This window comes from Puma concolor, chromosome B3, assembly GCF_028749965.1.
Source record: "Puma concolor isolate L17-30 chromosome B3, mPumCon1.1.hap2, whole genome shotgun sequence".
Taxonomy (NCBI): Eukaryota; Metazoa; Chordata; class Mammalia; order Carnivora; family Felidae; genus Puma; species Puma concolor.
The window spans coordinates 11,930,048-11,957,806 of record NC_141672.1 but is presented as its reverse complement, the minus strand read 5'-3'; the positions used below and the strand labels follow the sequence as shown (position 1 = coordinate 11,957,806).

Sequence of the window (27,759 nt, the reverse complement as noted above, 5' to 3'; positions counted from 1 at the left end):
GGTTAAGTGAGTATCTGGTTCCAGGCCATTAGCCCTGGATCATTTTTCTTCTACTACTATTACAGAGGATGCCTGTGATGCTTCTATGATCCTCCAAAAACCAATAAATATATATATTAAAAAAAAGACAGAACCCAACACCACATATTGATGACATTTAAATATTCTTCTAGATATAAAATTTGTCTTATTAACTAATGATCGTTTTTATAAAATAGGTCTTACTATTTTGTAAGAGCTTTATTGTTCAATTTGTGGAAATATGTTGGAATAGAAATCCAGAAGAGCTGAATTATGTAGTCTTTCGCCGATTGGCAAATCTCTTAACCTCATCAAACTTTAGTTTCCTTAGCTGTAAAATTGTGAATTATCATGATCTCCCCTGCCTGTGCCCATGTTTGTTGTGAAGACCAGAAGATAACATACAGCAATGGCCTTTGAATATTGTGTCATGTGAAACAAATGTATAACAGACCAAATCCACAGTCATGTGACGGACATGTCAAATCCCACTGCAACTAATTCCAGTATACTGTACCAATTCACATGTTGTCCTAAAGTTTTATTATTTTAAACATAGCTTGGGAAAAGGGGCCAGCCTCTGGGGCTTGGGATTTTTCCCCCACTAGAGTTTGTTGTATAGTAACAATAATGACCAGAATAGGTTTTGATCGCATAGAATCTGACAGAACACCTCTGCATTTTTTTTTTTAAAGATTTTATTTTTCTAAAGTAATCTCTACATTCATCATGGGGCTTGAACTTACAGCTCTGAGGTCAAGAGTTGCATGCTCTACTGACTGAGCCAGTCAGGCAGTTCACCTCTGCATTGTTGATGGGCACTCTTGTCTCTATGATTTTCATTAATATAGCAGTCTACAAATATTGTAATGCTGCATGGACTTTTGGGTCATGATGTCGCAGTCTTCCCATTATGTTGAATTGATAGGCCCTTCTGAAGGCATAGGTATCTTATGCTCAAACCCTATCTCATGGAATACAAATACCTGTGATTACACAGAGATGCTTGTTAATTCAGGCAGTGCAGTCTGCCCAAGCACAGGAAACGGTTCTGTCGGATGGCACCAGAATGTGTTTCTTCTTCCCAGATGACTCTCCTACCTTTACCCCTTAAAAAATAATAAGGCTAGTGGGGTTTATTTAAATATATTGCAATTCAGACCACTTCTTATCACCATCTCTCACCTGGACCAGTCCAGTAGTTTCTGAACCAGTCTCCCTGCTTCTACTCCTGGCAATCCTACAGTTGTTCTCTACCAAATAGCCAGAGCCATCCTCCAAACATGTAAATCAGACCATGTCACTTCCTTCATCACTTTCCATTACTCTGACAAATCAAATTCAATGTCCTTCCCTAGCCCACACGGCCCTCTGTGCTCTGGCCACTGCTGACCTTACTGTTTTATTACTGTCTCTTCTATGTTCACTGCATGCTATCCACATTGGCCATTCTGCAGTTTCATAAAGGCACTAAGCTTTCCCGTGTCTCAGTAGCCCTTCTCCCAGATGGTCTTATGATTCTTCCTCACTCTCTTTAGGTCTCAGCTCAAGTGTCTCATCTTTCAACATGCCTTTCCTTACCCTCAAGCTAAATCAGGACGCTTCATCACTTTCTACCTATTCCCTTGCCCTGCTTTACATTTCTTCACAGGTACTTGTTTGCCTGTTCCTCTAGAACAGCTCTGTCTATAGAACTTTCTGCAATGATGGAAATGTTTAAAAAACCTCCATGCTGTCTAGTACACTAGCCACATATGGTAACTGAGTGCTTTAAATGTATCTAGTGAGACTGAAGAACTGAATTTTTAATTTAATTGAAGTTTAATTAATTTAAATAGCCACATGTGGCTAGTGGCTACCGTATTGGGTGGCAGAACTTGACCTTTTAAGCTCCATAAGGACAAAGGCTTACCTGTCTTGTTTACAACCGTGTCTCCAGGGGAAGAACAATGCCTGGGACATGGGAGCTATGGGAAGAATACCCTTTGAATTTTTAAATGAATTTTGAGTGAATAAGTCACTAGAATATTAGCTGTGATGTTAAGTGACCTGGGCTATCGTCCTAATAATTAAGTTGGTGATCCCATGCAAATAATCTGATTTCTCTTTATTAAATGGCCTTCCCCGTATACTTCATTGTTTTTTGGGTGAGAATCATGTAAGAAAGCTGTATGGGATAGTACATTAGGAACTATAAGATGCAGGAACAGATTAAGCTCCTATGAGTTATGGCTCATAGAGGAAAGGTTAGAAATGGTTGTTCTGGTGGTGCTGGAGGATCAGGAAATAGGTCTTAAAACTTTTAATTGTATTTCCTGAGCACAATATTACATATAAAATTTTCTTATTTGGATTAATTCTCTTCTTCCTTCCACTGTATGTAGCTTTGGCTTTATACACCCGCACGGGGACAAGCTGCACATCTGTTTACATCATGTCTTTTTACCAAGATTCAATAAATGATGTGTGCCTGTGCATGTTTATTAATTAGAATTGTGGTAATTTTATTCAGTGTGTCAGAAGGCTATGCAATTGCAAGGCCCTGTCTGTTTATAGAGGTTCTGGAGCCAATTTCCTAGGGCTTGAACCAGGGGAACACTTTTGGCTTTGTGGTTGACCATACTTGACGGAGAGCACGGTTCTGTAGGGGTAAAAGGGACATGCAAAGGTCACAGAGCCATTTGGGCTAGTCTCCAAATAGACTTCACCTAAATCATCAAGACATTTTGGGCATCTCTCCCAGTTTTAAAGGCCTCCAGGCACAGGGATTCTCAGACTCCCTTAATAGTCATTTTATTTTTTTTTTTAGAAACATTTATTATTAAAAAGTTTCAGATGAATTTAAACAAAGGTGAAAACACTTGTCCCAGGAGGACCATATATAGATGTGTATACATATATAGATATAGATACAGATATAGATAATTATTTAAACGTATGTAATTATTTTTCCCCGAGTATGTCAGAGGCTAGATTTTCCTGCCACCGCCCTGAACAAAGGGCACCGGGGCATGCACTTCTTGCTCCCACATCTAGACACCTTGCTGAGTGCTTCCTTTCTTATTTCCTGTCCCTCTAGTAATGCTTCTCCCACAAGGCTCAAGGGCCCCCTTGATCAGAGTCACATGACGTGCTTATTAAACTTGTACCTTTTCTGCTTCCAAACTGATGGAGTTAAACTCTAAATACGGGCCCCAAAGCTGAATTTTAACAAGCTCCCTGGATAAATCTGAGAGAAAATGCATCTTGTTCTTTCGTATTTGGCTCAAAGTTCTCTTCCCTTGATTCATCTCATTTGATTAATCAACTTTACCATCTAAGAGCATTGACATGATCTGCATAACTTTGTATAATTATTAGCACCCATTTATATTGCACAGCCAAACTAGTTCATCTACCTGAATATCACCGGCTTGGTGGGGGTAGCAGCATCCCAGCTGTGAGTGATTAATAAAAGCAAATTCGGGTAAATAGAACATAATGATAGATCCCTTTTCTTTATTTGTTTGCTTATGTCTGTAAAGCTGTTGTAAACCATCCATTGTGGTGCTCAAAGTCTTTCTTTTACTTAAAGAAAAGAATAGAATCATGTTAAAATTTTCTGTTTTCTCTATTACATGACAAATCTTGTAGTGTTTTAATGGTTCTTTTACCCATGTGTATGATTATAAGTTGCCTTATTCTTAATGCATGGAGTTGAGATACTATTTCCACGTATTGCACTTTAATGTAAAATAATAATAAAAATAAAATAAAGCAGATTTGTGGGTCAACTGATTTTTTTGTGGTTGCCCACATTAGTGGTTTTCTCTATTGTGTGGAGGAAACTGAGGGTTGACTGAGGGTGTCATACTCACTCTACACCGTTCTGCTCATGCTTTCTTGATGATCTGCCACAAACCTAACTATAAGGAGAGATTCCTCCTACCTACTTCTGCAATTATCCCTGAGAAAAGGAATTCATTTTATGTTTGAGTGCTTTTAAAGTTTCTTCTATGTGAGCCCTCTCTCAATTACTGGTTAGAATAATAAAGTACTCTTTGGAGACAGCAGCTCTGTGGAGTATTATCCCGAATGACCTCCATCAGTGCTAGTTTTGAATGCTTGTTGGAGTTCCCTGACGTACCACTAAAAAGGAGAGAGAGAGAAATGTAATATAGTGTTGGATGCATCGTAAACAAGCCACTTAAAGATGTCTTAAAAGCATTATGTAAGTGATTATCATGTGGAGACCATGGATACACAGCTACAAGATGAATTTTGAAGAAACCAGCTTGCTTTGTGACTGAATACTTGTGGCACAGGTTAAAATGTTCAGTGACAGTGTTATTCACAGATTCGAAAAATGCATTCTTTCAAACAACTCAGTTGGATATGAAGACGGTAAGCTCTGGAAAAGTAAAAAAGTGGTTCTCACGGTGATGAAGATGCTGCTGCTGAGTTACATGTAAAGGTTTGAATAAAATTGTTAAATGATATGTGAGAGCTGAAAATAATTTTTAAATTAGTAGACAATTTTTTTTAATAATACGTGATTTGAAATTTGTGTAACTGAATTAATAAGGTCCCCATTATAAGTGGACTATTACTTCATTCGCATCTCTGAAAGGTGATACATTCAAGTTGAGTTCAAAATAAATAAACCTTTTATTTTTACTTTTATTGAGATAACCTTCAACATGCCTTTATATTTGGGCACATGAGGATCTTGTTTTTTCTTTCTTTTCCACCTAGATGTAAACATCTTGGGAACAGAGATTGCATCTAAGTATATTTCTGATAAAGCCATGACATCACGCTCTGGCACTCTTTCTTCTCCTTGGAGATTCTTACCAAATGTGTGCTATTGATGATGACAGATGTAATATTTGTATGCTAGGACAGAATTTGTGCTTTTATTTGTGCAAAATATCCACTGAATTGGTTCAGACTTTTAAACAAAGTTTCCTCTCAGCTATCAGGCTGTATGACAAGAAGTATACATACAGACTAATTGTGTCTAATCAAAAGATTTTTTGTTTCAGTGGGTTCCTCAAGAAGAGAAGGCGTTCCTGCCCATGTTAATCTGTCTGCATCATCCATGCTAATGATTGCAATGCAATACACATCCAACCCAGGTAAGTGGCCTTTTGAATGGCTTGACTAATTTCAGAAACAGTTGTTAAACAAGATATGAAATAAGTAAGCTAGAAATTCTCATGTGGGAAGAGATTTTCTTTGTGGATAGACAACTGGGGATGTGTTACAAGACAGATTTTCGGGTTGAAATAAATTCACCTTGCCTGTTGCTATTAGCAGTAATCTTGCTGGCTGGTCATATTTTTTGAATGTTTGGGGCAATTTTAGAACACTGACTAGAAATTGAATGTAAGTATATAGGAATAAGTTAAATTAGAAACGTAAAAAATCATCTGCAATTCTAATGACTGAAGATAATTACTGTTAATACTTTGTGAATTTGCTACTCCAGTGCCACACGAGTATCCTTGAACATGAATTTTTTACTACATTTCCAATTATTTCCTTAGAACAAATTCATAAAAGAGGGATTAATAAGTTAAGGGACTTGAAACAATTTCAGTAGTCTCACTAACTACATAGCAGAGTACAGTAACCTGTCATTAAGTATTATCAAAGTTTGTATTCTGTCAGACAGATGAAGAAGAATATCTTGTTGTTTTGACTTGTATTTCCTCTCTTATGACTCATGTTGGACTGGTGTCATTTCCATTCATCTGTATAATTTGCTTTTCATTCATCAGTATAATTGCATATGAACTTTGGGAAACTGACCTGATAAAGGGGCTGACTGTTGGCATCACATGCTATGATATGAACTCAATTTTAATTTTCATGTATTGTTTATATAGAAAGTGAACAAATTTGGTGGCGCTGTTTTCAATCTTCTGCTTAATTACATAATAAATAATAATTACATTTTTGACGCAGGATGGGGGAAAAGTGTTTTATTTTATTTTTTAATTTATTGTTGTTTATTTTAAAAAGTGTTTAAACAATTTTTTTTAATGTTTATTTATTTTTGAAAAAAAGAGAGAGCATGAGCAAGGGAGGGGCAGAGAGAGGGAGACACAGAATTCGAAGCAGGCTCCAGACTCTGAGCTGTCAGCACAGAGCCTGACACGGGGCTCGAACTCACAAACTGTGAGATCATGACCTGAGCCGAAGTCGGAGGCTCAACTGACTGAGCCACCCAGGTGCCCCTAGAATTGTGTGTGTGTTTTTTTAATGTTTATTTACTTTTGAGAGAGAAAGAGAGAGAGAGAGAGAGAGAGAGAGAGAGAAGTGGGCGGGGCAGAGAGAGGGAGACACTGAATCTGAAGCAGGCTCCAGGCTCTGAGCTGTCAGCACAGAGCCCGACATTGGGCTAGAAGTCACAAACTGTGAGCTTATGACCTGAGCTGAAGTCAGATGCTTAACAAACTGAGCCACCCAGGTGCCCCAAAAGTGTTTTATTTTGAAACCTTAATGCTTCTTCATTTGGAGTGTTACCCTTTAAATATGAAATGGCTTGTGATTATTATATGAGTAATTAAAATGTATAGTTTTTTGGAAGTTCTATCTCCTATCTCACTCTGGCTTGGAGGGCCCTCAAAATGTCATTTATATTTATTATATATTATTTTTTGAAAACACCCTTCATTTGGAGGGTGTAAGTTGAAATCTCATCCTGAGCCTTTGATCCTAATTTCTAAGTTGGGAGACAGTAGAGTAGGGGCCCTAAAATTATGAGGTTAGAGGTTTGCGGGTCATATCTGAGCTCACCAGCAAATTGCCAGTTAGTGTTAACCTTGAGCAAGTTTTTTAACCTCCCTAAGATCAAGTTTCTTCATTTCTAAAACAGGAATAGTAATTTCTGCAATGCCTTAAAATGTTGTGAGCATTTAATGAGTTAAGTATATGGAAAATGCTTACGTAGCATAGTGACAGACACCTTGTAAATGCTCAATAAAGAGCGACGCAAGTTGCTGCAATCTGCCATTTTCTTCCCGGAGTTGAGCGTTTCACTGGAAAACCACTATGATCAGGCTGCGTTACTTCTGTTATTCCCAAATCTGTATCTTGATCTATTCATGGGGAATGTTTATAGCCAGCTTTTCCATGCTAAAAATTACACTTGGGACTCAAAACTAGTCTTATGTTGTGGGAAACTGTTAAGAGTGAGGCGATATCCACCAGGGGGCTCTCAGGGACCAAGTGGTAGGGCGTCATTTTGTCATTTGAATTTTTATTGGGGAAGACAGCAAGTGGCAGCTTGGTCCTTGTAGCCCATTGTATATCAAGGATGAAGCATAGACCTGCTCAACTGATTGATTCCTTTGTTCACTGCTCTGAGCTAGACATTGTGAAAACCACCCAGAAATACAAGGTATGGTGCTTGCTGTAGACCTTAGGTCTAATTGGAAATATTAGACATATTCACATAAATCATTAATTTACAATGTAAAGTAGAATGTAGAAAGTACAAAATGTGTACTATAGATAGTATTAATTCATCAGAGGGAGTGAACTCTATGGATTGGAATGATCAGGAAAGGCTTTGGGCCACTTGAGCAAAGTGTGGGTCTTAAAATATGGATAAAGTTTTGATTGAGAGGGTAAGTGGGACAATCTGGGAAGGCAAGCAGTTTAAACACAGGGACTCTCCAGGTGTGTTCATGGGACAGTGGACTACTGTGAACTGGGTTCATGTGACAGCCATATGGAGAAAGAGAAAGTGGTCTGGAACATCTGTACTTGTGAACTCATTGATGCCTTAATGACAAAATTCCAATTCTAGAGGGCTATTTATATTTTCAGTAAATAGTCACTGAATATCTAGTCCGTGCCAGACACTGGAGACACCATGGTTAGCAAAACAGAACTGACCTCTGCCCCTGCCTCATGGAACTTATATGGTAGTGGTGGGAGAAGACATTAATTAAGTAATTTTAAAAGCAAATATAAAGTTTCAGCTGTGATAAGCACTTTGAAAGATGCACTTTGTGCTATGAGACTCTATAAGAGGGGATTTTTCTTTTTTTTAATGTTTATTCTTGAGAAAGATAGGGAGAGAGAGACAGAGCACGAGTGGGGGAGGGGCAGAGAGAGAGGGAGACACAGAATCCCAAACAGGCTCCAGGCTCTGAGCTGTCAGCACAGAGCCCAACGTGGGGCTCGAACCCAGGAACCATGAGATCATGACCTGAGCCGAAGTCAGACGCTTAACCGACTGAGCCACCCACCCAGGCGCTCTGGGGTTTCTGTTTTCATGAAGATGTCAGAGAGGGCTTCTCTGGGGAAGTAACCTTTGGTCTGAGGACTGAAGGATGCGTACGATTCACAAGGCCTACAAGGGGTAAGGGATTCAAATAGAAGAGTCTCATGTGTCAGAAGGAAGCCTGGTAAGCAGGTGGGCTGAGAGATTGGTACAGCTGGAGCTCAGTGTAAGGGCTGCCTTATGGAAGGTAATACCGTGGACATCTATGGGCCAGAACATGCAGCATATGTGGGCTCTGCTTGGGAGTCCTGTGTTTATCCTGAGTCTAATATGAAGGCTCTGGAGGACTTTGGGTAGTTGTACTTGTGTCACCCTGACTGCAGTTGAGAGTAGATTTTAAACTGAATCAGGGTGGCTCAGTCAGTTAAGTGTCTGACCTCAGCTCAGGTCATGCTCTCAAGTTCTGTGGGTTTGAGCCCTGTGTCGAGCTCTGCACTGACAGCTCAGACCCTGGAGCCTGCTTCGCATTCTGTGTCTCTCTCTCTCTCTCTCTCTGCCCCTCCCCAGGTTGTGCTCTCTCTCTCTCTCAATAATAAATAAACAAACAAACAAACAAACAAATAAATAAAAGAAAAAGGAACCAGAGTGGATGTAGATTGACTCTTGAGGAGCCCTTGCATTTGTCTTGGCATGTAAAAGTCAGGGGCAGTTGAGACCAAGAAAAGTAGTATTTAAAAAGTAAAATTGATAGGAGTTGGTGACATATTAGATACAGTGAATTTTTGGCTTGCATAACTGAATGCATGGTGGTTCTATTCATTGAGAAAGGAGACACTAGAAGACGAAAACCAAGCTTCTGAGGGAAGCTCATGAGATCTGTTTTGGACATGTTGTGTTCAAGGTGTCTTTGAGATGTTGAAGAGGAGATGGTATGTCTTGGACTAATACAATGTTAAATGTCAATTATATCTCAATAAAACTGGAAAAAAACCCCATGCATAATCTCAGTAATAATTTCATATGACCAAAACACAACACTGCAAATAAATCAGCTTCCTCAAAAAAAAAAAAAAAAAGAGGCATGGGAATGCAAACTGGTGCAACCACTCTGGAAAACAGTATGGAGGTTCCTCAAAAACTACAAACAGAACTACCCCACGACCCAGCAATTGCACTACTAGGCATTTATCCATGGGACACAGGTGTGCTGTTTTGAAGGGACACAGGCACCCCCAGGTTTATAGCAGTACTATCAACAATAATCAAAGTATGGAAAGAGCCCAAATGTCCATCGATGGATGAATGGATAAAGAAGATGTGGTATATCCATACAATGGAGTATTACTTGGCAATCAAAAAGAAGGAAATCTTGCCATTAGCAACCACGTGGATGGAACTGGAGGCTATTATGCTAAGTGAAATTAGTCAGAGAAAGACAAAAATCATATGACTTCACTCATATGAGGACTTTAAGAGACAAAACAGATGAACATAAGGGAAGGGAAACAAAAATAATATAAAAACAGGGAGGGGGACAAAACAGAAGAGACTCATAAAGATGGAGAACAAACTGAGGGTTGCTGGAGGGGTAGTGGGAGGGAGGATGGGCTAAATGGGTAAAGGGCACTAAGGAATCTACTCCTGAAATCATTGTTGCACTAGATGCTAACAAATTTGGATGTAAATTTTAAAAAATAAAAAATAAAACAAGTTTTTAAAAAAAGTTAGTAATCACATAATTAACATAAAAAATTGAATATATTATTATAAAATTAAGATCAAAATTTTCAATTGTTTTAATGTATAAGGATATATAAATTACCATTTAAAATGTGAATTTTTTTTAAATTTTTTTTAACATTTATTTATTTTTGAGACAGAGAGAGACAGAGCATGAACGGGGGAGGGGCAGAGAGAGAGGGAGACACAGAATCTGAAACAGGTCGCGGGCTCTGAGCTGTCAGCACAGAGCCCGACGCGGGGCTCGAACTCACAGACTGTGAGATCATGACCCGAGCTGAAGTCGGACGCTCAACTGACTGAGCCACCCAGGCGCCCCTAAAATGTGAATTTTTAAGATACTTTGAGCAGAACTCTTTTATAGGTCCTAATATATTGACAAATCAATAAATATTCCAAATATGTCAAAAAAAAAAAAGAGGTAGTGGTAATTAGGAAGTTGAATTATGAGTCTGGAACTTAGTACAGAGCTCTAGGCTAGAGGTAATGAAACTTGAACCTACACATAAATGTTCAATGACCTTTATTGAATTGCATATAGATGGTAACTGAAGTTGTATATGAGTGTGAGATTGCTTAGGGGAGAGGAGAGCATAGAATGAAAAGTGGAGTGGGCTTATGATTGGTCTTTCAAGGACTCCAATAGATAAAGGTCTAGTAGAAGAGGATGAACTTGTCAAGGAGGCAGAGAGGCTGTATCTGTTAGGATGTGTTTTGAACTACAAGAATGTTTGTTGTTTACTTTGTTTACTTAGTAGGAAGTCTTACAGACAGCGCCACAGTATCAGGGGACTGAGATGGCGTCTTTGTGTTTCTCTTGGACTTCTCATATTTGCAAGATGGCTGTCACAGTGGGACTTGTTATATTCTTGAATAATCACATCCACAAACAGGTAACAGGATCAGTCAGGGTAATTAGAGAAAGGTCTCCTGTTGTCCCTCTTTTATCACAGAGGAAAAATGTTTCAGAAGCCCCCAGTGGATTCTCTCTTAGGTCTAACTTGTCAGGGCTGAGTCACATGGCCATCTCTAGCTGCCAGGGGCTCTGGGAATGTGTCTTGCTTTGTAGTCTGTGCATTGGGAGACACACGAGGAAGAAAGGGTTGTTGATAGTGTTTGAGTAGCAACAGTAGTGTCAGCTACAGGTAATAAAAGAGGGTTAGTCATGAAATCAAGGGAAGAGAGGTTTTTATTTTTTTTATTTTTTTAAATGTTTATTTTTGAGAGAGAGCATGAACAGGGGAGGGGCAGAGAGAGAGGGGGACAGAGGATCTCAAGCGGGCTCTACCCTGACTGCAGAGAGCCTGATGCAGGGCTCGAACTCACTAATCGTGAGATCATGACCTGAGATGAAGTCGTATACTCAATGGATTGGGCTCAACCTTCCCAGGTGCCCTGGGAAGAGAGTATTTTGAAAAGGAGACAGCGGTCAGCACTACTGAGTGCTTCTGAAGGTCAAATAAGAGGCAGATTGAAGTATGTCCATTGAAATGAATGACACAGAGGTCACTGGTGACCAAAGTGGAACCTGGTTCAGTACTGTGATAGGGTTGGACGACAGCTTCAGGAATATGCAAAACAGGTGTCTAACTAGGTGACAAGTAAACATAGGCAAGTAAACATAGGCAAATCAAAGAAGCTTGCTGTTGCATAGCTTCTAAGAATTCCTCAACAAGGTGAAATTGGTGACTGAATGATAAAAGACTACCATTCTAATCTATCATTCTGTTACTTGCTATTTGTTTAACCTTGGGCAAGATAGGAAACTAAGCCTGTTTCCTAACTGCAACATGGTGGTTATGAGATAATATGTATAAGACTTCTAAAACAATACCCAGCACATAATGAACCCTCAATAAATATGAGGCTTTATTACAATCCTATTGGGCAATTTTTTATCCTAAATAGTTCTTGATCTCATTGATATGTTTATATTATATAATTATTGTTACTAGGGATTTTCCTTAATATTTCTTTTGTTAATAAGAGGAAGGATCTCAATAAAAAGCTTGATAAAGTCAAGGGCTTGCTTACATGATTTTTGAAATGTATGAATACTATAAGGACATAAGTATTTTTTTATCTTATTAAAATTTTTTGTTATTATTAAAAAATTTATTATGGAGGTATAGCTGACATACAATTATATTAGTTTCAGGTGTACAACATAGTGATTCAACAATTCTGTACATTACTCAGTGTTCACTGTGATAAATGTGGTTAACATCTGTCACCATACAATATTATTACAATATTGTTGACTGTATTCCCTCTGCTGTACTTTTCATCTCTATGACTTATTTATTTTATAACTGGAAGATTCTGCCTCCTAATCCCCTTCACCTATTTTGCCCATCCTTCACTCTTCTTCCCTCTGGCACCCATCAGTTTGTTCTCTGTATTTATGAGTCTGTTTCTGTTTGTTTGTTTTGATTTTTAGGTTCCACATATAAGTGAAATCATATGGTATTTGTCTTTCCTTGTCTGACTTATTTCACTTAGTGTAATATTCTCTGGTTCTGTCCATGTTTTCACAAATGACAAGATTACATTCTTTTTTATGGCTGAGTAATATTCCATTGTATATATTATATCCACATCTTTATCCATTCAGCTATTGATGGACATTTAGATTGCTGCCATATCTTGGCTTTTGTAAATACTGTTGCAATAAACATAGGGTTACATGTATCTTTTCAAATTAGTGTATTTGTTTTCTTTGGGTAAATACCCAGTAGTGGAATTACTGAATCATATGGTATTTTTCTGTTTTATTTTATTTTATTTTTTATTTTTTAAAATTTACATCCAAATTATTTAGCATATAGTGCAACAAGGATTTTAGGAGTAGATTCCTTAGCGCCCCTTACCCATTTAGCCCATCCCCCCTCCCACAACTCCTCCAGTGGTGTTTTCTATTTTTAATTTTTTGAGAACATCCATATTGTTTTCCACAAGAGTTGTACCAATTTACATTCCCATTAATGGTGCACAAAGGTTCCCTTTCCTCCATGTCCTTGCCAATACTTGTTATTACTTGTCTTAGTGATGCTAGCAATTCTAACAGGTGTGAGGGTTAGCTCTGGGGTTTTGATTTGCATTTCTCTGATAATGAGTGATGTTGAGCATCTTTCCATGTGTCTGTTGGCTATCTGTGTGTCTGTTCAGGTCCTCTGCCCATATTTTAATAAAATTATTTGTTTTTTTGGTGTTGAATTGTGTGAATTCTTTTTATGTTTTGAGTATTAGCCCCTTATCAGACATATTACTTGCAAATATCTTCTCCCATTTAGTAGGTCGCCTTTTTGTTTTGTTGATGGTTTCCTTTAATGTGCAAAAGCTTTTTATTTTGGTGTAGGCCCATTTGTTAATTTTTGCTTTTGTTGTCCTTGCCTAAGGAGACAGATCCATAAATATGTTGCTAAGGCTGATGTCCAAGAGTTTACTGCCTGTGTTTTCTTTTAGGAGTTTTATGGTTTTAGGTCTCACATTTATGTCTTTAATCCATTTTGAGTTTATTCTTATTTAATTTTTAAAAATTTTTAATGTTTATTTATTTTTGAGAGAGAGAGAGACATTGTGAGCCAAGAAGGGGCAGAGAGAGAGAGGGAGACACAGAATCCGAAGCAGGCTCCAGGCTCTAGCTGTCAGCACAGAGCCCGATGCAGGGCTCGAACCCACGAACCGTGAGGTCATGACCTGAGCCGGAGTCTGGCGCTTAACCAACTGAGCCACCCAGGTGCCCCATTTTGAGTTTATTCTTTTTTAAAAAAATACTTATTTGTATATTTTGAGAGAGAGAGAGCGGGCACACATGCGTGCACATGTGCACTCGTGCACACACACACACACACACACACACACACACACACATGAGTTGGGGAGGGGCAGAGAAAGAGGGAGAGAGAATCCTAAGTAGGCTCCTGATGGGGGGCTCGATCCCAAGAACCATGAGATCATGACCTGAGCTGAAATCAAAAGTTGGGTGCTCAACCGAGTCACCCAGGCTCCACCATTTTGAGTTTATTCTTATGTATCTGTAAGATAGTAATCCAATTTTATTCTTTTGGAAATAAGTAACTTCTAATTTAATGATTAGAGTGTAAAGTCATACTAATATATTTTATTATATCTCAAAGGATATTTTATCTAGTATTTACAATTCATGCTCAAATTATATTTTCTTCCTCACAGTGTATCATTGTCAATTATTGGAATGCCTCATGAAATATAAGCAAGAAGTCTGGAAAGTAAGTTTTGGGCCAAATTTAACTCATTGCCACAAACTTAATTTATATAATATAGTAAAAATTGTTTGCAAAACAAAAGTCAAATTTATTGGTGTCTTATTATTTTGGTGTGGCAGAACTTGGAGTTCTTTCCTCCCTGGTTAACTTACTATTTAAAGCAGAAATGTTACTTGACTAACACAGTAGCCTGACAGAAAAAGTAATTGAGTATCTCTTATTCTTATAATTTAGCAAATACTATATTACATGACAATTTTATTTAATTCGAAATGGTGCTCAAGAACCTGTCTTCTTTCAAATAGGAGATGTGAATTGTTATGAAATATGTTTTAGAAAACTATTTTTAAAATGCAGTGTTTGGCAAACTGGTTTATGCTATTCTAAAATCTTTCTTTAACGTTATCCTGGATAGAGAAGAATTTGTTAAAAGACAGTGTACTTTTGCCCATTACCTGGAGGGCGAATTAGGGAGGGCTTATTTACAGAACCAATAAATGAATAATAAAAAATAATGTTTTAATGTGATCTCGTCTGAGAAACAGACGTAGGTAATGAGATGTCAGGGAAATTAACCACCCAACCCTTCTATTGGAATTTTCACTGCTTTGGTAATATTAAGTGAGCTGTTTTTATTTTTATTTGATGATGCTAAGTGAAAATATGCTTCCTGTTTCCTTTAGGATCTTTTGTACGTGATTGCCTATGGGCCTTCACAAGTGAAACCTCCGGCTGTACAAATGTTGTTCCATTACTGGCCCAATTTAAAACCTCCTGGGGCAATAAGCGAATACAGGGGCTTGCAGTATACAGGTAAGATGAGAATAAGCCCTGGGATGCCCCATTTTAATTCTCTTCAGCCACATTTGCCTCACCTACTTATTATTATTTTTTTTAGTCTTGCTGGATTATATTTATGTGCCTTGAGACATTGTTATAAACCCTTTCTGAAACTAGGTGTTATAAAATCAATTAATGAAAATCAATTTCAAGAGCATTTATGACATTGCAGCAAATAGCCTAAGTCTTAGTCTCATTCGCTGCACACCTGGCGTGGGTGTTAACTATCGTTAAGCTGAATCAAAGGTGTGAGCAGTGAGTATTGCCGCTGGTTTGCCCACCATTTAGCAAAACCTCAGCTGGCTAATTCTGCCTGGAGAAGACTTGCACGTTTGACATTACCAGTTCACACACTAAATAAAAATTAAGTGACTGTGAGATCCTAGTTGGACAGGAAGAGTCAACAATTGGTGAATATTTGTGTAATAACCAAGAAGTAAACGTTGAATTTAAATGTAAAGATGTATATTTACCAAACAAACAAACAAACAAACAAACAAACAAAAAAACACCTTGAGTCCTATTGTTTATGTTTGTATATTATAAAATCAAAGAAGGAACCTATGCTTAATGGAGTTTCTGATGTCCCTGCCTGCTCTGTCCCCCACCTAGTTGTCTACATATTTTCATGAAAATAGGAGAAGTGGATATTTTGGCAAAGATAGCTTTTATTCAAGTTCTTGTGAGATTGTACACTGATCCTCTGAGAATCTCCTTCTTTCTTGGTATTACTTGTCTTTCCCATGATGATTTGAGGTGATTCAAAGGGGATTTAACTTAATTCAGGTGTCTGATTTATGTTCCTGATGAAAGCCAAGTGTTAAGAGATGTTAAACACCTGTTTTTTGGGCTTTGATGGTCTCTGGTGGGCTTATTCTGAATTCAGAAAAAATAATATTGGCTTTAGTGGTAGCAATAATATTAATTAAAGCAATGAAGGTAAATAGTGAGTACCTTTTTAAAAAATGGAAATTGGTATCATTGGTGTTTTAAATCATGGATAGTAGAGAATATTTAAATATTGTTAAGTGGATAATTTGAATATAAAAAAAGGAAAAAATTTGGAAGCGCTAATAAAATACATGAAATGGCTGGAATATTCAACTTCTCAATATATCCCTGCAATAAGCGTGACATGATGTATGAATGGGGAACCAGTATCAAATGAAATTTATTTGATAAATATTTGAAGAGTAACTATTATGTGCCAGGCACTGTTTGCTGATGCCGTAAGAACCGATTCAGAACCAGACCCCATGGAGCTTAATGCAGTCTGGATATGGAAACTGATTCATTTCTTCAACAAATGTTTATAGGGTGTCGACAGGTGTTATTCTAGGCACCGAGTGGTAAAGTGATGAAAACAGACTAAAATCACTGTGTGTGGACATTTCAGTTTTCTGGGGAAGACCAGGAAACTGCTTTACAGTGTAATAGGGGCTAAGGCAGAACAAATACAAAGAGCTATGGGAATATGCAGCAGGGGCCTGTGACGTCACTCTGAGGGTGGGCAAGTTTGGGGAGGGTTAAATTGTCATGTGTCATGTGTCACTCACATGTAAGCTGACACCTGAAAGATATGCACACTCTAGATGTCAAAGGGAGAAGGGATCATGAGTGGATAAAATGCAAATTTGAGGCAGGAGGAACACATGGGTTCAGACTTAGAGGCCAGAGATAGCATGATCCTATTTAGGAAACAGAAAGGGTTATGTGCAGCCAGACAATGGAGTGACAGGAGGAGAGCAGCTAGAGATAAGCAGAAAGGCTGGCAGGGCCTGTGAAGGAGTTGGGATTTTATCCTAACAGCAAAAGGAAACCACTGACAGGTTTTAAACGGAGAAGCCGCATGATGAGATTCGCCTGTTCAGAGCATCCCAGAAGCCTGGCAGGCTGACAGCAGCTTCCGTTTACCCCTGTGACCCTACCTGCTAGGAAGAGCCAGTCAACCATGTCTCCCCAGAATAGCTCAGTCTGTGTCTGCTGAGATCAGAGCTGCTCTTTCATCTTTTCTTGGCCGATCTGAACAAGATGCCTGTGTCTACCGGCATCCATTCTTCAGTCCATTGCTGTGATTGAACTTCCGTCCACCTTCATTCTTTCAAGTGTGTCATTGTGTGCCTGCTACCTGCCAGGCACTGTCCAAGGCCCTGGGGTAGTGACTCTCTTGGAACCCCCATCCTAGTTGACCATGGCATTCTATGCAGGAAACAAGAGATCAGGGTAAAAAAATGAATCATTCTGCTCCATGTATTACTATTGATCTAGCAATGGCTGTTTGTCAGACATTGTTCTAGCTGCTTCTGTCTCACTTAATACTTTCACCTTATCCTGACTGAACACAGTTATGGACCAGCATTATATTGGGTTTTACAGACATTTTCTCAATTAATCCTCACAAAAATCTTGGGATGTAAGTTTTCTTATTTAAACATTATAGTTGACAAATGAGACACAGAGTTTGAGTAACATCTCCTAAATTCACACAGAGAATAAGGGAGCACAGCTTGAATCTGGACTTACATTATGTTCATTGAAAACCCACATTTTTCTGTTCTAACAGTGTGACATCACTTCTTTGAATTCAGTTCTTTAATTAAACTTTAACAGGAGCATTAGAAATTTTCTATAACAGGGGCGCCTGGGTGGCTCAGTCGGTTGAGCGTCCTACTTCAGCTCAGGTCATGATCTTGTGGTTTGTGAGTTCGAGCCCCGCATGTGTGCTGACAGCTCAGAGCCTGGAGCCAGCTTCGGATTCTGTGTCTCCCTCTCCCCCTGCTCATGCTCTGTCTCTCTCTGTCTCTCAATAATAAATAAACATTAAAAAAATTTTTTTAAATAAAAAAAAGAAATTTTCTACAACATCTGTCACAATGAAAGATGCACTGAAGGGTATCATCAGTATTTAGTTGTTATCTGACTTTACATATACATTATTCTTAATAATAAAAGTTATATGGATACAGAATTTCATGGGCTTGGAAACTCAAATATGAAATACTTTCTTAGGGACCAGAAGCTTTTGTATGCTTTCTGAGTGATTTATTTCTTTTTTAAAAAGTAAAATTAATTTTTTAAAAGGAAACATTGCTCTTAGAAAAATTATAGAACTATATAAGAAAGAAAAAAGAATACTACTACCCAGAGATGACCAGTGTTAACATTTTGGTGTATTTCTCTCTAGTTTTTTGATATGTATTTTATTTTATTTTTTTTAATTTTTTTTCAACATTTATTTATTTTTTTGGGGGGGGACAGAGAGAAACAGAGCATGAACGGGGGAGGGGCAGAGAGAGAGGGAGACACAGAATTGGAAACAGGCTCCAGGCTCTGAGCCATCAGCCCAGAGCCTGACGCGGGGCTCGAACTCACGGACCGCGAGATTGTGACCTGGCTGAAGTCGGACGCTTAACCGACTGCGCCACCCAGGCGCCCCTTTTGATATGTATTTTAAAACGAAATAGACCTCATATTGTATATAATTATACAAGGTTTCCCTCCCAAGCTTTCATTAGGACATTTTTAAGATCAGAAAAGTTCAAAGAATAACACTATGAACATATCTATAGCCACCTAAATTTTTTTTTAATTTATATATGAAATTTATTGTCAAATTTGTTTCCATACAACACCCAGTGCTCATCCCAAAAGGTGCCCTCCTCAATACCCATCCCCCACCCTCTCCTCCCTCCCACCCCCCATCAACCCTTAGTTTGTTCTCAGTTCTCAACAGTCTCTTATGCTTTGGCTCTCTCCCACTCTAACCTCTTTTTTTTTTTTTTTTTCCTTCCCCTCCCCCATGGGTTCCTGTTAAGTTTCTCAGGATCCACATAAGAGTGAAACCATATGGTATCTGTCTTTCTCTGTATGGCTTATTTCACTTAGCATCACACTCTCCAGTTCCATCCACGTTGCTACAAAAGGCCATATTTCATTTTTTCTCATTGCCACGTAGTATTCCATTGTGTATATAAACCACAATTTCTTTATCCATTCATCAGTTGATGGACATTTAGGCTCTTTCCATAATTTGGCTATTGTTGAGAGTGCTGCTATGAACATTGGGGTACAAGTGCCCCTATGCATCAGTACTCCTGTGTCCCTTGGATAAATTCCTAGCAGTGCTATTGCTGGGTCATAGGGTAGGTCTATTTTTAATTTTCTGAGGAACCTCCACACTGCTTTCCAGAGCGGCTGCACCAATTTGCATTCCCACCAACAGTGCAAGAGGGTTCCCGTTTCTCCACATCCTCTCCAGCATCTATAGTCTCCTGATTTGTTCATTTTGGCCACTCTGACTGGCGTGAGGTGATACCTGAGTGTGGTTTTGATTTGTATTTCCCTGATAAGGAGCGACGTATAGCCACCTAAATTTAATACATGTTAGTAATTAGCCATTATTTTAACTTTATATATGTGTATATAAATTATTTGTTGTTTTTTAAGCATAGTAACATAGAAATAATTACAGCTGATGTGAAAATCAAATAGTGAGGATTTGGCAAGATGCAATGTTTGCCTCTTTTGGGCTTATTACTATTTATCAACAACAAAAACTCCTTCAATTAGTTTGCTCATCGAATATGAGTCTTAAAGATGCAAAAATTACAAGAAGTTTCTTGGCAATGGAAATAGCCATTCTGTTGTCCTATAACACTCTGCTTCTGTGGGGGAGAAAGAAATTATTGAGTCTTTTGTTTTTGTATGTGTGTGACAGTGTCTCAACTGGTAAATAATTTAGGTCAGCACTGGTTGTTGTGTGGTTTCCCTCTGAACTATGGAACAAAAGATGTAGCACAAGATCTACATTTCCAAGACAGTTTGTTGCCGAAGTGATAAAAATGAACTGAGAATAAGTACTACAAGGTTAGACTTTGGGCTAGGCTACCAGATATCTAACCTTACCTTAGTACAGTTGGATTCTTGAGTTGTATACAAGTAGAAGAAAGTCTACCAGTACTTTTATGTCATAATTTCTCCATTATTGACTTCTTATTTATCTTTTTGTTATTTTATCTCCACAAATTTAAAAAAGTATTTTAAACCTTTTGTATTTGTACTTTATACTCATATGGAAAAACACAGATTTTAGGTGTATGGGGAACATCTTCCACCATGTTTACCACCATGATTACCTCCTCCTTCTACCCCAAAGGTAACCACTAAGTTGACCTCCAACATCCAAGATTAGTTTTGCCTATTTCTGAATTGTATATAAATGGAATCATACATTATTTGTGTGTGTGTGTCTGTGTGTATGTGCATGTGATTTGTCTATGGGTTGAGCATAACTGTGTTTTGTTCGTTTTTATTGCTACATATATTCTACAAAATTAATGTACTACAGTGTATGTATTGATTTTACTATTAATGGATATTTGGGTTGTTCCAACTTTTTGGCTATTACAAGTAATGCTGCTCTGAACATTCTTCTATGTATCTTTTGGTGTGTGCATGCACACATTTCTGTTAGATATATGCCCATGGTGGGATTGCTGGATCAAAGGGTGTGCACATATGTAATTTTTACATCTCCCCCCCCCCCAGCATATATCTAATTTTAATGGATGATGGCAAACAGTTTTCCAAATAGGGTTGTACTAAACTATATTCCTAGTACCAGTATATGAGAGTTATTTTTGTCTATATTCCACATTTGGGGCAATACTTGATTTGTTTCCAAAATTTTACCTTTTACATTTAGATGTATCTGAAATTAATTTTTCTGTATGGTGTGAGGTAATGGTCAATTTTTTCCTCTGTGGATAGTCAGTGGACTCAACATCATTTATTGAAAAGATTGACCTCTTCTTACTGCTTGGTACATTTTTATCATAAATCAAGTGTTTATTTAAGGATGGTTCTCTGGGGTCTTTATTTAGTTTAATTAGTATATTTTTCTTTTCCCCAAAGCCACACTGAATTAATGTAGTTTAATAATAAAACTTTATATCTTTCAGTGCAAGTCTTTCTACCTTGTTATTATTTTTCTCTTCCTTGTCTCCCCCTGATTTCTCTTCTTCTTGTTCTTTCTCCTTCTCCTTATTTTCTTCTTCCTACTTCAAAGTTATTCCTAGCTATTTGCTAAGTTAAAGAGTTAAGTTAAACACACACAAACACACCTGAACTACTAGGATTTTGACAGACATTTCCTGGAATCTATAGATCAATATGGGGAACTAACTTCTTTATAGTATTAAATCTTCCAATCCATGCGCCTAGCATATCTCATTTATTTAGACTTTCTTTAGTTTCCTTCAATGCTGTTTTAAAGTTTTCTGTGTAGGTGGTTTACCTATATCTCATGTAGTGTGTTCCTAGGTATTTATTTTTTTGATGTTATTGTCAGTGATACATCTTTGAAAAATTAAACTTTCTAACTCTTTGTTGCTAGTATGTAGACATGCAGGTAATTCTTGTATATTGATTTTGTATCCAGAAAACTTGCAAAATCACTTTTTAATTCTAATAATTTATTTGCAGTTAAAAAAATTCTGTGTGTGCAATTATGTTACTGCTAAATAATAGCAATTTAATGTCTCCTTTTCGATCCTTAAGTCTTTTATGTCTGTTGACTTATTGCACTGGCTGAAACCTCCTTTGCTATGCTGAGTTTTAAGTTCATGGTTTCTTCTTTGACCCATGGGTCATATAGAAGGATGATGATTGATTTCTAAACATATGGGGATTTTCCTTGTGAAATTTTGTATTGATTTATAGTTAGATTCCTCTGTGGCCAGACAACATACTTTGTATTATTTCATTTCTTTAACACTTTTTACACTTTCTTTAGGGTTGAGCCTATGGTTATTTTGTAATGTTCTGTATACTTGAAAAACATCTCTTGTATTTGGTAGTTGTTTGCTACTGTGTTCTATATATGTCAAATAAATAAAATTTGTTAATTGTGTAGCTTAAAACTTCTATATCCTTATTGCATCTTTTCTTCTATTGGTTACCAAGGGTAGAATTTTAAAATCTCCTACTATGACTGTGGATTTGTGTATTCCTCCTTGTAGTTCTGCCGATATGTGCATTATTGGGTGCTTACAAATTTAGAATGCAATGTTTATTTTTTTTCCAACGTTTATTTATTCTTGAGAAACTGAGAGAGACAGAATGTGAGTGGGGAGGGGCAGAGAGAGAGGGAGACACAGAATCCAAAGCAGGCTCCAGGCTCTGAGCTGTCACCACAGAGCCTGACATGGGCTTGAACTCACAGACTGTAAGATCATGACCTGAGCTGAAATCAGATGCTTAATTGACTGAACCACTGAGACTCCCCAAGAATGCAATATTTTCTAGTGAATTAAAACTTATATCATTATGAAATGTATGTCTTATCTCTAGCAATGTTTATTTGTGTTAAAATCTACTTTGTCTTAGACTAATATAACGATACCAGCTTTCATGAATATAGCTGTACCAGCTTTCATGAGTGTTTGCATACTATAACTTTCCACCCTTTTATTTTCAACCATTTTACATTCTTATATTTCATGTGTGTCTTCTGAGCAGCATAGAGTTCTATATTTTAAAGTCAATTTTCATGATTTTTGCCTTTGTTTGGAGCACCTAGTCCATATATATACAATATAATTACTGGCATATTTCATTTTAAATTCATGATTTTTCTGTTTGCTTTCCATTTCTCCTGCCTTTTCTGTGTTCCCTTTTTTTCTCTCCCTTTTGCCTCTTTTGCACTGATTGAGTATATTTAAGTATTCTGTCTTTGTCTTATTGAATTATTCAATCTTCTGTAGTCTTTTAATTATTACCCTAGAGATTATACCATGCATTCTTGACATATCAGTGTCTAGTATAAAATAGTACTTTTACCGTTTCCTGTAAAATGACAGATGATTTTAACTTTTTTTTTTTAGCCCTTCCAAACTTCCATGCTATATTCTCTATTTTTTATAATTTTACAACATGTAATTATTATTGGTCCTTGCAGCCAATATTCATTTGATTTTCTTTTTTCTGGCTCCCCCCGCCCCTTTTGATATTTCTAAGCTCCCATCTGGGATTTACTTATTTTTCCTTAATAATACGTTTTTATATTTCCTTTAGTGCCCTTCTACTGGGGATAAATTTTCTCAGTGTTTGTTTGAAAACATCTTTATTTTGCCTTTATTTTTTAAAGCTATTTTCTTAGTATATAGAATTCTATAACAGTGATTTTCTTTTCATACTTTGAAGATATTTCATGATCTTCTCATGTTCATTGTTTCTATTGAGAAGTCAGCTGTCATTGTTGCTCTTTTGAAGGTAAATTGCCTTTTGTATTTTGCATTTTTTTCTATTTTGTTGAAATTTAAAAAATATCTTTTCCCAGTTTTATTGAGAAATAATTGACATACATCAATGTAAGAATTCAAGGCATACAGCATGATGGTTTCATTTACATATATTGCTATTATTACAGTAGCTTCAGCTAACCTCCATCATCTCATATAGATATAAGGAAAAGAAAAGAAAAGAAAAGAAAAGAAAAGAAAAGAAAAGAAAAGAAAAGAAAAGAAAAGAAAAGAAAAGAGAAAAAAAAGAAAAATATTCTCCTTGTATTGGGAACTCTTAGGATTCACTCTCTTAACAACTTTCCTACATATCATCTGGCAGTGTTAACTGTATTCATCATGTTTTACATCACATCCCTACTACTTATGTGTCTTATGACTGAAAATTTGTACTTTTTGACCACCTTCCTCTAATTCCTCCTCCCCACCCCACCTCTGGTAACCATGTCTGATCTCTTTTTCTCTTTTTCTATGATCCCACATATAAGTGAGATCATACAGTATTTGTCTTTCTCTGTCTGACCTATTTCACTTAACATAATGCCTTCAAAGTCCATCCATGTTATTGCAAATTATAGGATTTCCTCATTTTTAATGGGCTAAATAATATTCCATTGTGTGTGTATATCACAACTTTACTCATTCATCTATTGGTGTGCACTTAAGTTATTTCCATGTCTTGGCTATTGTAAATAATGCTGCTCTTTTACATTCATGCAGATATCTTTTTGAGTTAGTGTTTTTATTTCCTTTGGATATATTCCCAGAGGTAGACTTGCTGGATCATATGATAGATTTATTTTTAATTTTGGGGGGATACTCCATATTGTTTTCCTTAGTGGTTGTACCAATTTACAATTTGACCAACAGTGCAAGGAATCCTTTTCCTCCACATCCATGTTAACATTTATTATCTCTTGTCTGTTTGATCATGGCCATTCTAACAGGCATGAGATGATACCTCACTGTGGAATTTGCATTTCCCCAGTGACTAGTGATGTTAAGCATCCTTTCATGTGCCTGTTGGCCTTTTGTATATCTGCTTTTAAAAAATGTCTATTCAGCTATTCAAGTCCTTTGTACATTTTTTAAATTGGGTTATTGTATAGATTCTTTAAGTATTTTAGATTCTAATCCCTTATCAGATATATGGTTTGCAAATATTTTTTTCCATTCCGGAGGTTGTCTTTTCACTTTGTTGTTTCTTTTGCTGTACAGCAGCTTTTTAGTTTGAGGTAGTTTGATTTTGTTGCTTATGCTGTAGGCGTCATATCCAAAAAATCATTACCAAGACCCATGTTAAGGAGCTTTATTCCTATGTTTCCTTCTAGGAGTTTCATGGTTTCAGGTCTTACATTTAACTCCTTAATCCATTTTGAGTTAACATTTGTGAGTAGTATAAGATTGTGGTTCAGTTTCATTCTTTTATATATGAATGTCAAATTATACCAGCACCATTTTATTGAAGAAATTGTCTTTGTCCATTGAAGTATTCTTGACTCCCTTGTCAAATATTAGTTGGCTGTATACGTTTCAGTTTATCTCCTGGCTTTTGATTCAGTTTCATTGGTTTATTTGTCTGTTTCTATGTGGTACCATACTGTTTTGATTACTATAGCTTTATAATATAGTTTGAAATCAGGGAGTGTGTTGCCTCCTATTTTGTTCTCCTTTCTTAGCCTTTCTTTGTCTATTTGGGGTCTTCTGTGGTTCCATATATATTTTGGGAGTGTTTTTCCTACTTCTGTAGAAAATGCCATTGGAATCTTGATAGGGGTTGCATTGAATCTATAGATAGCTTTTGGTAGTAGTGATAGTTTAATAATTATTCCTCCAATCCATGGACATGCAATACCTTTCTATTTGTGTCTTTGGTTTCTTTAATTATTGTCTTATAGTTTTCTGTTTAGAGATTTTTCACCTCTCTGGTTAAATTTATTCCTAATAATGTTATTGTTTTTGATGCTATTGTAAATGGGATCAGTTTTTTAAATTTCTTTTTCAGAAAGTTCATTGTTAATGTATAGAAATGTTACTTATTTTTATATGTTAATTTTTGTATCCTGCAACCTTATTGAATTCATTGGTTAGATATAGCAGATTTTTGGTTGAGTCTTTAGGATTTTCTATATAAAAATCATGCCACCTGCAAATAGGGATAATTTTACTTCTTCCTTTCCAATTCTGATACCTTTTATTTCCTTTTCTTGCCTGATTGCTCTAGCTAGGATTTCCAGTACTATGTTGAATAGGAGTGGTGAGAATGGGCACCCTGTCTTGGTCCTGATCTTAGGGGAAAGGTTTTCAACCTCTGCTGAGTATGTTGTTAACTGTTGGGCTTGTCACATATGGCCTTTAGTATATTGAGATGTTTCTGGCATGTAGTTTAAGACTTTTTATCATGAATAGATGTTAAATTTTGTCGAGGGCTTTTTATGTGTCTATTGAAATGATCATATGATTCTTTTCTTTCATTTTATTAAGTGATGTATCACATTAATTGATTTGCATATGTTGAGTGATCCTTGTATCCCAGGGATAAATCCTACTTGATCATGGTAAATGATACTTTTATTAGCTACTGAATTTGGTTTGCTAGTATTTGCTAGTATTGCTGACAATTTTTGCTTCTATATTATTCAGGGATATTGGCCTATAGTTTTCTTTTCTAATAGTGTCTTTTCTGGTTTTGGTATCAGGATAATACTGGCCTCATAAAATGAGTTTGGGAATGTTCTGTCCTCTTTGATTTTTTTTGGAAGTGTTTGAGAAAGATTGGTGTTTTCTTCTTTAAATGTTTGGGAAAAGTCATCAGTGAAGCCATTTGTTTCTGGGCTTTTGTTCATTGGGCAATTTTTGATTACTAATTCAATCTCCTTACTAATAGTCTATTCAGATTTTTTATTTCTTTTTGATCCAGTCTTGGTAAGTTGTATGTTTCTAAAAACTTTTCCATTTCTTCTAGGTTGTCCAGTTTGTTGACATACAGTTGTTCACAGTAGCCTCTCACGATCCTTTGTATTTCTGGGGTTATCAGTTATAATGTCTCTTTTTTCATTTAAAATTTTGTTGATTGGGGTCTTCTCTCTTTTTTCCTTGGTTAGTCTAGTTAAGGATTTGCCAGTTTTGTTTATCTTTTCAAAGAACCAACTCTTAGTTTGGTTAATCTTTTCTATTGTTTTTCTGTTCTTTATTTCACTTATTTTTGCTCTACTCTTAATTATTTCCTTTCTTCTGCTGACTTGGGGCTCAGTTTTTTTTCTTTTTTTAGTGGGGTTAGGTTTTTTATTTGTGATTTTTCTTGCTTCTTAATGTAGGCATTTATTACTGTGAACTTCCCTTTTAAAACTGCTTTTACCACATCTCATAGGTATGTTTCCATTTGTGTCTCAGGAAACTTATTTCCCCTTTAATTTCTTCTGTGACCCATTGGTTGTTCAAGAGAGTGTTGTTTAATTTCCATGTGTTTATGATTTTTCCATTTTTCTTCTTGTTACTGATTTCTAGTTTCATGTTGTTGTGGTCAGAGAAGGTATGTGGTAGGATTTCAATCTTCTTGAATTTGCCAAGACTTGTTTTGTGGCCTGTTTCTCTATATATGTGGCTTGTATATATGGTCTAGCTTGGAAAATGTTCCATGTGTGCTTGGGAAGAAAGTGTATTATACTGTTGTTGGATAGAATGTTCTGTACATGTCTGTCATGTTCATTTGGTCTATAGTGCTCAAATATGCAGTTCTTTATTGATTCTGTCTGGATGATCTATCCATTGCTGAGAGTAGGTTTTCTTTTTTTATTTTTTATTTTTTCAGTAGCTTTACTATGATACATCTAGTTGTGATATTATTTATGTTTGTCTTTTTGGGAGGTTCATAGGACGTCTTGGCTTGATATCTCTTATCAGTTTTGGGAAATTGTCAGGCATTATCTCTCTCTTGTTGGTGTGTATAATAATTTATTTAAAGGTATATTCCATATATAGCAAGGTGCACAAATATCAAGTGCATGGCTGGATCAATTTTGACAAATGTATAATGCTCATTTAATCATTACCCACATAAACATAATAGAATGTTTCCATCACCCCAGAAAGTAATGGCATGACTCTTAATAGTTAATGCCCTTTCTTCCACTCTGATGTAGTCACTACTCCTGTTTATGTATAATTCCTATATTCATATAATTCAGGGATTTATATAAGTAGAGATCAAAGTATGTATTCTTTTATTTCTGACTTCTTCGCTCAACATAATGTTACTGAGATTAATTTGTACTGTTGAGGATATTAGTAGTTCTTTTTATTGTTAAAAGTAAGTATTCCACTGCATGAACATACCACAATTTTGTTTTGTTTTGTTTTCAACTCTGATATTGATGTACATTTGGTTTGTTTT

The 27,759-nt window shown here is 36.6% G+C and overlaps 1 protein-coding gene across 22 annotated transcripts in view; it reads left to right on the top strand.

The window, feature by feature from the left end:
- UNC79 (unc-79 subunit of NALCN channel complex) overlaps positions 1-27,759 on the top strand; it is a 282,253-nt gene that overhangs the window by 60,918 nt on the left and 193,576 nt on the right. For 21 of the 22 annotated variants that reach the window (XM_086708939.1, XM_086708934.1, XM_086708935.1 and 18 more), the window contains 3 exons: positions 5,046-5,138; positions 14,174-14,229; positions 14,910-15,039. The exons of the other annotated variant lie outside the window; for it this stretch is intronic. In XM_086708939.1, the coding sequence (XP_086565065.1) occupies positions 5,046-5,138; positions 14,174-14,229; positions 14,910-15,039 (279 nt within the window). The remainder of the gene's footprint in view (positions 1-5,045; positions 5,139-14,173; positions 14,230-14,909; positions 15,040-27,759) is intronic. 22 annotated transcript variants of the gene reach the window in all.